At 44.4% G+C, this 10802-nt stretch overlaps 1 protein-coding gene across 1 annotated transcript; it reads right to left on the bottom strand.

Moving 5' to 3' along the window:
• Window positions 1-6297: 6297 nt before the first annotated feature.
• Window positions 6298-10347, bottom strand: LOC144113661 (uncharacterized). Its single transcript, XM_077646875.1, has 6 exons — window positions 10188-10347; window positions 9987-10088; window positions 9532-9650; window positions 9028-9141; window positions 8166-8916; window positions 6298-6371 (listed from the first exon to the last, which is right to left on the bottom strand). Exons 1-6 carry the CDS (start codon window positions 10345-10347, stop codon window positions 6298-6300), a joined length of 1320 nt encoding a protein of 439 aa, XP_077503001.1.
• Window positions 10348-10802: the final 455 nt, after the last annotated feature.

The following is a 10802-nucleotide window of genomic DNA, read 5'->3' as shown; positions in this document are numbered from 1 at the left end:
CTGAAGGGGAGGAGCCAGAATCTCGAGAAGCAGAAGTGGGGATTCGCAGGCTTAGAGAGGCCTCTGAGAGGTTGCATGTGACCATATGCACAATCCCAGAGGTCCAGAGGCAGGCTAGCGAAGCGGAAAGGATCGTTGGGGCTAACCGTGTAATTAGGTTAATGAGTCGACGATTAAGATACGGGGTAATGGAAGTTAACAAGGAAGTGTACGAGGCGAGGCCCCACCCTTTTGCTCAGGATGGTATTCACTACGGTGGTGCCACTGGCGAGAGGGTGGGAAGTAGGATAGGTCACCAGGCAACAGCTTTTTTGGGTGGACCCAGAACTCTGAGGGAACCAGTGTAGAGAAGGAAGAACCAAGATCAAAGGGACGATGGAACCATAGAAGAATAGACAAACGCCAGGGCCAAGTTAATTCAGATATGTTTCATTATCATGCAAGGTGGCATGAATAGACTGAAATGGGAGGAAATAGAAGAACAGTTAAGGCAGGAGGAATTAATGGTATATGGTTTAGTGGAAACACATCTTAGAGACATGGAGCAACCACCCTGTAACCCAGACTACGCATGGGAATATTGCAATAACACAGATGGCAGCAGAAAGGGAGGTGGAATTGGGGCATTCATTCATAAAAGTATGAATTTTCAAAGGGTTAGACTGGGATGCAGGGAACATTTATGGCGAAAAGGAAAAGTGGCAGGGGAGCAAACACTCCTTGGCCTTGTATACCCGTGGACAGGAGCTAATGCTAAAGAGGAAAACAGGAAAATGTTAGAATGTATTGCAAGTGACATTGATGAGCTAAGAGGACAGGGCGAGATAATTATATTAGGCGACATGAACGCACATATAGAAGACCTGGATGGGTACACAGATTTGACAGAAAGCATGCTGCAAGACATGTGTGACAGGCATGATTTAGTTTTATGCAACAGTACCGAGAAGTGCGAAGGACTCATAACATGGGAGGTCGGGAGTCTGCACTCGACGATAGATTATGCACTAATGTTGCAGAGGATGTATAATAGATTAGGGGTAATGAGCATAGACGAACATGGTTCCAGAAGTCTAGGTAGTGACCACAAGCGTATCAAGTTGAGTTTCAGAAGAGAAACCAATGTAGGACTGAAGCGAGATGAACAACCAGAGGGGAATTTTTACTCAGAAAAGCAATTGGAAGCAGCAGCCAAACGAATTGAGAAAGTAAATTTTGAGGATAGTGAAACAGAATGGACTTATACCAAATTAACTCGATTGCTACTAGAGCTAGCTAAGGTGCGAGTAAACCTAAAAGAGAAAAGACAAGCCCAAGAGTTGGGATGAGGAGGTCAAGAGGGCGATAGAGAAATGTCGGGAAGCGTCCAGGGAACATAGATACTCTAAGAGGGGGGAACCAGAAGTTGAAGTAGACGGAAAATGGGATACCTTCATAAAGTGTAGAAGGGAAGCGTCCTATTTCATTAATGAGAAAATTAGAAGCAAGGGTGCCCAATGGATGTCAAAAGTAAATAAAAAGGATAGAAAAGCAGCTAAAAAATTCTGGAAGCATCCAAATGCAATGAATAAGACTAGGCTATAACAAAGGTTTATTGTTACAGATCAGGGTATTCGACTAGAAGGGGATGAAGCGATAAAACGCATAGGAACAAGGATGACAGAAATGTTCCACATAATTTATCGGAGGATAGACCGGTTACTGCAATAGCTTCACTTGTGCAAAGAGAGTGGGAAAGGGCAGATAAGAAGGTTCCCAGTGGCACATCAACAGGAATAGATGGTATTCCGATTATGTTAATAAAGAAGCTAGACCAAAATCCAAGCAAACATTAATAAAGGTGGTGAATAAAATGATAGTGGATGGGAAAGCCCGATGAATGGCGATTGGGTAGAATGAACTTGATATATAAGGGAAAGGGGGACAAAGCTGACGTAACTTACGTCCCATAACAGTGACATCTGCGGTTTACAGGGTGGTGATTCAGATTATAAAGGACAGATTGGAGGCTTAGGTGGAGAACGAGGGGGTGCTAGGGGAGCTACAAAATGGGTTCCGGAAACAAAGGAGGTTGGAGGACATGTTTTCATTGACGCAGTGTATAGAGATTGCTGAAAAGGAACACAGGCCCCTATGGCTAGCATTTCTGGATATTAAGGTAGCCTACGACCACGTTATTCAAGAGTATCTGTGGGACATACTGGACACATCGGATGTGGAAGATGGAGTAATTAATCTTTTTAAATATATATATAAATGTACCAGAGTGCTTATAAAATGGGAAAAAAATGTATGGGAGCCTGCAGAGATACAGCGGGGGTGTAGGCAAGGATGTCCTCTGTCCTTCGTTGTTCAGGTTGTACCTGCAAGGGTTGGATACCAAGCTAGAGGAGCGGACTAGGCTTCAACCTTTTTTTTCAAGCAAGGCGAATTGATTAAACGGTCATTACCGGGATTAATATACGCCGATGATATAGTGCTAATGGCTGATAACAAGGAAGATTTACAGAAGTTGATAGACATGTGGTACAGAGGGAGATAGATTAGGTTTCAAGTTTAGTAAGGAAAAATCTGCAGTCGTGATGTTTAATGATGAGGTCGGCGAGCGTAGAATACAGGAGTTCACGCTAGAAGTAGTAGATGAGTACAAGTATCTTGGGGTGTGGATAAATAACGGTTCTGAGTATCTGACAGAGCATGAAAAGTATGTAATGATTAAAGCAAGTAGGAATGCAGCTGTCATGAAAAATAGGGCACTGTGAAATTACAATAGGTATGAAGTGGTAAGAGGGATCTGGAAAGGGGTGATGGTTTCTAGCCTGACTTTCGGTAATGCGGTCCTGTGCATGAGACCAAATGTTCAAGCAAGGTTAAAAATTAAACAACGTGGCGTAGGGAGGCTAGCTTTGGGAGCACATGTCAATACATCAAATTAGCGGGAACAGGGTGATATTAGATGGGCATCGTTCGAGAGCAGGGAAGCTAGCAGTAAGAGCATTTGAAGAGCGATTGAGGAAAATGGGAGAAAAGCAGTGGGCTAGGAAAGTTTTCAGATACCTGTATATAAGGAATGTTGATACGAAATGGAGAAAGCGAACTAGAAATTTGACAAGCAAATATCTGGACAGCAGTAGGGGGTAAATCAGCAATTATCGTCTAAGAAACAGAGAGAGCTCTATGGAAAACGGATGCTGGCGAAATCGGCACTGGGAATGTTTGTTTCCAGTGCCGATCTTTAAGCAGGAAATTGCCAAAGAAAATATCTATGATAATTGTACGGGAAGCTTTTTGTTGTTTGAGGCCAGGATGGGAGTTTTGCTGACTAAGACATATGGAGTCAGGTACCACGAGATAGACACGTGCGTCGCGTGCGGAGAGGGGGAGAAAACGGCTGCGCACTTGATAATTTCTGTAAATGGCTTCACCCTACAGTGCAAAGCAGCGGGGCTGATTTATCCAAGGCATTGGGGTTTAAGGACAGTGAAGGGAAAGTAGATTTTAAGCGGGTAAGCGGGTAGTAGTAACCAAGCGAAGGTTATCTGATTGGTGGCTTAAATCAAGTCAGGAGTAAAATTTCATAAGTCATGACTAGGTGGCTTGAGCCACCGCCCGATTTAAACGGTTCAGCCTTATCCATCCATTCTGTAGTTGCCGCGGCACAAGTGCGGTCATATGCGGTTGGGAGGCGGTTTTTTGGTCGTTGTACTAATTTTGTGCTTGCTTTGGAGGATTCAGTGGCGTGCTTAGAACATTATTTCGTCTCCCACAAACCTGCAATGCAAGGTTTCGTTTATGGGGATTTAACGTCCCAAAGCGACTGAGACTATGAGGGACGCCGTAGTGAAGGGCTGCGGAAATTTCGACCACCTGGGTTTCTTTAAAGTGCACTGACATCGCACAGTACACGGGCTTCTAAAACTTCGCCGCCATCGAAATTCGAGGAAAGTAGAGGAACGACACCTCAGAAGGCTGCAAACGGGGTCGTTTCTAAGCGGCTGCGATTCTAAAACACATAGACCCAGCTTTTTCAGGGTACCGTAAATTTCGTGACATGTGGGCAGACGCATATCATATGTTATGGGCCTGCCAGAAAAATCCTCAAATAAAGAGAGTAAACCTGGACCTGGAGTCCCAGGGTGTTCTGGTCCAAAGAGCGCGGGCAGCGGCTGCCACCAATGGTGTCCTGGAATGAGGACTACCACCCAGGCAAGGGAGCGGTGAAACCCTCCACTCTCCTCTAAAACCCGCCCCAATGCATCCAATAAGGTTTTACAAATAAGTAGCTCCGCCCTTTTTCAGCCTGTTTGCCTGACGGAATTATCAGGTGGAGCGCTCCATCGGCTCCCTTCTCTGCTCCTAATTGGCAGCAACAGTACAGATATACGGCTGGTGACAACGATGACATATTGAAATGTGAAAGCACGAGGTAAACAGGAAAATTAATCGTCCACAGTCCCAACCTCTGGGTCGATACAGCTTACCCAATTGCTAAGTGCAAGAAGTATGACTACGCGATATATGACACGAAGCAGCTTTTTCTCATGAACCTTGTAATGTGCTTCCTGTTTTCTCCCAGCCACTTCGTAGAATGTGGTATGCTACTAACCACTTAAAGGGTCCCTGAAAAGGGTGTTTTGAGGTTGTCTATAAAATGCCTGCATTGTGTAGAGTACAGACCAACGAGTGTTCATGCCGCGTACAAGACCTCAGAAGTGAGCTGATAATTTACAATAAAATTTCTTAAAATTGGAGGATGCTTAAGTTCCGCCTTTAAGAGTGGAACGCGATAGCGTGTTGCAGCACCGCCAGGGAGCCCACGGAACGCCATCGCACGTACGGTGCAACGGACGCGCGGAGCGATAAACCACGTAGAAGCGCTGCCAGGCGCCTTGCCGAAACGCGCGGGACTCAAGTTGCACTCGTAGTTCGTCGGCACATCGTTCTCGATAAACTCGATGCCACGAACACCAGCATAGCTTCCGCGCCGAACGAACGGGCAACGAGCCGCAAGCTTCGTGGTGAACGCGCTTTGGGTGTGCGCTGCGTTGTTCGCCGCTCACCGCGCGATTCCTGCGTGCCCGCACGGCCCCACTGCGCCCGAACGAGACGAGCGGGAGGCGGAGGCGCTAAAGTCACTGGAACTAAACCGCAATCAGCGGGCGGCGCGCGGGCAACATTGGGCTGTTGTTGCCAGAAATGGTCCAACGCGGCGAGCGCATCGTCTGCTAGGCGAAGAAAATCTCCCTTGCGGCCGCGTTGTTCATCGTTTCTGCGCAGAAATAACCAATGAAAGTATTAATGATTGAGAGCTTACATTACGGTTTACGAAAGCTTTTAAATATCGTACGGAATGTGCGCAACCTCTGGTTTTCTTGAGTCCCCGGAGTGCGTGTACAACGCAAGAAGCAGGCTTCTTCTAACGCTTTCGTGAGAGGCTTAAACGAGTTATCGTGAGAGGCTCGCACATGCATGTTTTCGGGAACCGGAAAACTTTAAAGCGGTAAGGCTGGGTACATACGAGCGGGATATAGCAAAACGCTTAGTAAATCGGTTCGCTTGGAAGTGTAATGCGTCGAAAACGTTCCCTTTATGATTGCTGTTTCCTGACCGCCAGTTCTTCCCTCCGTGCTGTCAGTCGCCGGTCGGAGGCTTGAGGGGGGCAGTTGGGCGACCCCAAGGTCGACGCGCGGGCCAACGCTCTCCGCGGCTAGAAAGACGCCCGATAAAATCCTTTCGCGACTGCTAACTGGCGGTGGAGGAGATGGTGAGGGATATGCAGCCTGTTGGCAAAACAAAAGCAAAGCTGTGGAAAGCGTTTGGGGAATAAGCGTGTGTTTTGGTGAGCGGACGCGTTGTGCGAATGGAAATGGTAGGCTAACGGAAAACTCCAGCCAGAGCACAATTTGTCGACCGCAGGGAGTTTGCGCTCCCGAAGTTACTGAAAAGACCAGTGCGCGTTCCGTGCTCGTCGGCATCTTTGACAGCGCATTTGTCCCACAGCGAGTGGCTGAACCATCGTACTCGTAGTAAAGTAACTACTTGTTGCTAATTGCTCAGCTGTGCCTTCTCTCAGCAACTATTCTATTTTTGCGTTCTCCTGTAGGTTCGTACCTCGCCTTCTCTTGTTCTCTTATTCACGTAATACTTTGTAAACTCTTTCACTTCAGCATGCAATCCATGCCCACAAGCTTTGAATTAGTATTCATGTATTCTTTGATTTCCTGTTTGTCAATTATGGCATTTTGGAAGCTTACACTGATATATGTGAACATTTGTTTCTTGTATATATTTTATGTGCTACCTTGTTCTGGGAAACTGCTTGTTTGAAATTTCTCCTTCCGCCAGCTTTGACAGGAGGCTGATGAGGTGGACTGCAAAGATAGCATACACAAAAGTATTAGAGCCGAGAAGGTAGGTGGACGTTCTGGAATTAGATACAGTGCAACTGACAGATATGCGAGCACAACGGCAGGAGTTTGTATTTCTTCCCTTTTGTTGCTGTCTGTCGCTTGTGCTGCGAGCCCAGATCAAGCTGTCGGTGGTCAGCGTTTGCGAACTGCATTTGTTTTGCACGGCGCAGAACTGCTTGTTCTCCACCCTGTCTCTACCTGCAGGTGACAACAGATGCAGCCGTTCTGCTGCTGCGTTCCTATTTTCTACAGCCGTAATGAATTGCACTTGAGTAAATAACCCAAAAGAGATTTTATTGGTTTTACCAATATATCTTATTCCCTGAAAATATAATTTTAGTGCTCTAATTCGATTGATGTCTGCCTTTATAATGACACACCTTCAACTCGAAAGGTTTTACAATCAGCTGTGCTGGACATGTGCCTTGTCTCTATGCAATTCCTATTCCCAATCTGTAGCATGCTTAGAATGCGTAAAAACTTACCACAATAGTTTTAACCACAATAGAAGCCAAATCACCAGACAAAAATTTTCAACCATTTCATACTCAAATAAGAACCATAAAAATGAATAAAAAGGTACAAGAAGCAGATGGAACATAGCCTGAACAAACATGCAAGCTGAACTCCAACCGTCGTAACCACACCTCAGACATAAGCAAGCAATATGTATAAAATAAACCTATAAAAAATATGCAATAAATACACCAGACTGCGTTATTTATAAACCCAAAGATAAGCGCTGCATGTCTTGGTGTTTTATATTTTACAGGTGCTATGAGGAAGGATGTAAACTGCATTTTCACTGAAATAGCTGGTTAGCCACCAACTACCTATTAATGTAGTAGACCAATAAACTTTTGATTGGAATTCTGGTGCTAGCCTAGAAACACTCTGACTCGAGTTAAATAAACAACTGGTCTATGCATTATAAAATCTACCAAGTAGCAATTGTACCTATGTATGGGCCACATACAACTTTACACATGCGTAAAATTCTATTGCATGTGTAAAATGCTATTGCATGTGCAGAACCCTATGGACACAGTTATTTTGGTTAGCTATGTTGTAGTTGATACTTTCATTCCAACCATAGCATACTAGTCATCTCAGCCCAGTCTAATCCTTCCTCTAGTATTTAGACTAGATAGAATTAATTACACTAGAATGCTGATTAAAGTGCTGGTCACTTTGTTACAGCTAAAGAATTTCCTTAGTTCAATACCATGTAGCAAGAATGCAGTTTTACACACTATAATAAACAGCACTACAAAAGTGAAGAAAGAATCTGCAGAACATATCACACAATTTTGGCGACAACTGCTCGCATGCCAATACTTTTAGAACCGCACCTTGGCTTCTCCTTTAGCAGCTTAAGCATTTCATTATTTCTTTTTCTGAGAGAGAATCTCAATGCACAAGAACTCCCCAATAACATTTTCCATGACTTTGTGGAAAGAAGGAAGGTGTGTTCAATTGAAGTTTTTTGACGAGGACTTGCTGCAGACCTTTTTTAATCACGCGGTCTTCGTTCTTGTTGGTCCAGCATCATTTGGTCAGTTGGCTTTTTTTTCGTCATGTTTTTTGTTGTTTCATATTTCATTCATTTTGTACTTGCTGTGTCATGCCTTGTATTGCTTTTTTTTCCTCTTTTTTTTTCTGGCCTATTCTTCTGTTATGTATCCTCATCCCCCCTGCAATAATGCCTTCGGGCGCTGCAGGTATTTCCAATAAATAAATAAACAGTCATTTTGCCTTCAGTAATGTTCTTCTTGTTGCTGCGAAAATATAATTCTGCCTCCTGAAGAAGACCTGTTACAGGTTGTGATGGGATACACAGGGACTCCTTGCCTTCCACATAGTTTTTCATTTTCAAGAGCCGTCCACTGTCTTCACTGCTACCTTTCAAGGCAGCACTGCACACGCCACACAGCTTGTTTTTCCTGATAACTTTGCGTGTTATGTAGCCTGCCAAGTAGTGAAGACACTCTTGCTCCTCAGCTGGAAGGCTTACATCATTTTGCTCAACTTCTTCCTCGAGAGGCTTAAGGACATTAGGTTTTGTGGAAACAAACTGAGCCAGCTGCACTCCATCATCAATTTGATAAGATCCTTTTTTACTTGGTTGGAAAAACTGAGCCAATATAATCATGCGCAGAGCATACTTGAAATCACGTGCCCTTGGCACTGGAGATTTGAGACGTACGGTATTGAAAAGGTTTTCCAGTGCATCTTGGACAAAGCGGCTTAACAAAAGATATTTAAGGCCTCTCTCTTTTATCATGAGTTCTCTCAACCTCAGTGCTGTGCATGTTGTGATGATGACACCAGACTGTACTGGTTTCCATACTGAGGAAGATTTGCCTGCATCAAATATTTGCAGCTTCGTGAACACTTCAATGACGCTTTTAAAATTCACTGCCTCAGTGCCTTTTTCTGGACAAAGGTCACTAAGAGCCATTTTTGAGGTGCGCGATGACATCAGAGCAAACCACTGGTGTACAAACTGCAAAAACCAAGCTTTTGTGAGAGCTTCTTTCGGCAATTTGTCTTGCTCAACAAGAAGCTTAATTGCTGAAGCTACTCCATGGTCAAATATTGCGCAAGCGGGGCCTACATTCATTTTTTCATAATGGTTTGGCGAAAGGTACTTTGGCTTGAGGTGTGGGGCGAGCTTGAGGTCGTGTTTCTCGTCGGTCTCACACAAGCGCTTAATGTAATCAAGCCGCACCTGTACATAAACAGAAAACAAGATGCAATACCAGTTAGCATACCAGATAAAATAAGATGTAATGACAGTCGCTACATCTCGATACTGTTGATCTATTCTCGCTTCTGCAGTATGTAAACAGCCTTATATTTATGTATAACTTTTAAGGTTTGGTTATGGAGTATCTCGGCACAATGAAAAGCTCACCTCGTTACATGGAAGCCTGTGCTTCTGAACAGCCTCAGCATCCAAGCAGATTTTCTGTTCTCGAACTAGGTGCCCACGAAGATTTTTTAGCAAGTGTGGAGCATCTGCTAAAAAGTGCAAGCTTCTCCCATTTACACATGGGTGCGGGCAAGTTGTTTTCGGTAGCCCATATCTTGTGGCGACTATACCACAGAACCGCCATACTGCTTGGTTCCCAGCGCCCATGTCGGATGTAACGCAGTCTACACAGATGCCAATTTGCTCACTTCTGCGGATGACATCAAAGAGAAGCTCAAGCAGTTTGGATGCATCGAATGTGCTAGCTGAAATTAAAAGCAAAAAATTAGTGTTAGCTTGTGACTTTGCATCTATTTTAAGTTTTAATTCTACTCATATGAATAAGATAAGATATATGGATTACACCTTCTCATGTGTGAGTAATGGGCTTGTGCATTCTCTAAGCTATATAACGTGAGCTTACCAGTAAAGTGGTAGGCAACAGTCTGCCTCCATCTTGAGGTCACTCCAGCAAGCATCACAACAATACCACGTGTTTGCTATGGCAGGAGATGCACTTGATTCTGGTGGTGCAATTGTAGCGTGGCCTGCGGATTGTAGCATTTAGTGTAAGCATCAACCGCGTTAAGTTGTTAACTTACCAATAACTGTCCTAGTAGAGTTGTCATAATCAAGCCCCGGAGTCAGCAGAATTTCATCGATCAGCACTGCTGCATAAAGCTCTTCAACTTGAAGTGTAGCCACTTTCATTGCAAGGGTTGAAAACACCTATGCAAGGATTCCTTGGTCACAAAATCACTAAGTTAAGTAATTTAAAGGTCACACAAATAATACGTTTTTACCTAGAGCCATTTTGATGTCCTCTATGTGGCTTTGCAGGGTCCTTTCCGCTGGAAGAGGCCAGCCAGTTTCCCGCAGGTACTCGTAACCACGAGAGCCACATGCAAGTCGCAGCTTCAGTGCGCCTTCCACCGTAGCTTTTGTCCAGGAAGAACTTCTCATGGTGCCCTTTTCCAGCATATAGATCTGGTCTTCTGCAAGAATTAAGACGTCCGAGGGATTCTCTTAGCTGGTCCCGTTCAGACTCAGCCTTTCTCCGTCTCATTGCCTCCAAGTCTAGACGGCGTTTAATTGCATCTATTTCATTGCAGTCAAAATTACCCAACTCATTTCTTTCTGATGAAGTAGCTTCAGTGAGACCTGGAGGAGAATCATTTTGCACACTGTCATTCAGTTTGTAAATCTTTCCAGAAAACTTGCAAGCCAGTCTAGTGCATGTTCAGAATGCTCTTCTTTTAACCAATGCTGCAAAAGACAACTAGAAGCAGCACAAACCTTTCTCTTCCAAAAGGTGAATGTCACCTTGGCTGCCAGTGTCGGTTTCACAGCCTGGCTGCGCTTCATTCTCTTCCAGTAAGGAGTGGTTAAAGGGACTATGCAATGAATAAAAAGTCGCT

The sequence above is a fragment of the Amblyomma americanum genome, chromosome 1 (genome assembly GCF_052857255.1).
Source record: "Amblyomma americanum isolate KBUSLIRL-KWMA chromosome 1, ASM5285725v1, whole genome shotgun sequence".
Lineage (NCBI taxonomy): Eukaryota > Metazoa > Arthropoda > Arachnida > Ixodida > Ixodidae > Amblyomma > Amblyomma americanum.
The sequence above is the reverse complement of the archived record's forward strand: the minus strand, read 5'-3'. Positions and strand labels throughout refer to the sequence as shown.

What these genes read in the sequence shown, in the direction of transcription:
- LOC144113661 (XM_077646875.1), bottom strand. Translation starts at nt 10,347, where the DNA reads ATGAGAAGTTCTTCCTGGACAAAAGCTACGGTGGAAGGCGCACTGAAG. An exon ending in ACCATTATGAAAAAATGAAT is followed by an intron (nt 8,917 to 9,027) that starts GTAGGCCCCGCT and finishes TGGTTTTTGCAG; the next exon opens with TTTGTACACCAGTGGTTTGC. An exon ending in CAAGAAGAACATTACTGAAG is followed by an intron (nt 6,372 to 8,165) that starts GCAAAATGACTG and finishes CTATCTTTGCAG; the next exon opens with TCCACCTCATCAGCCTCCTG.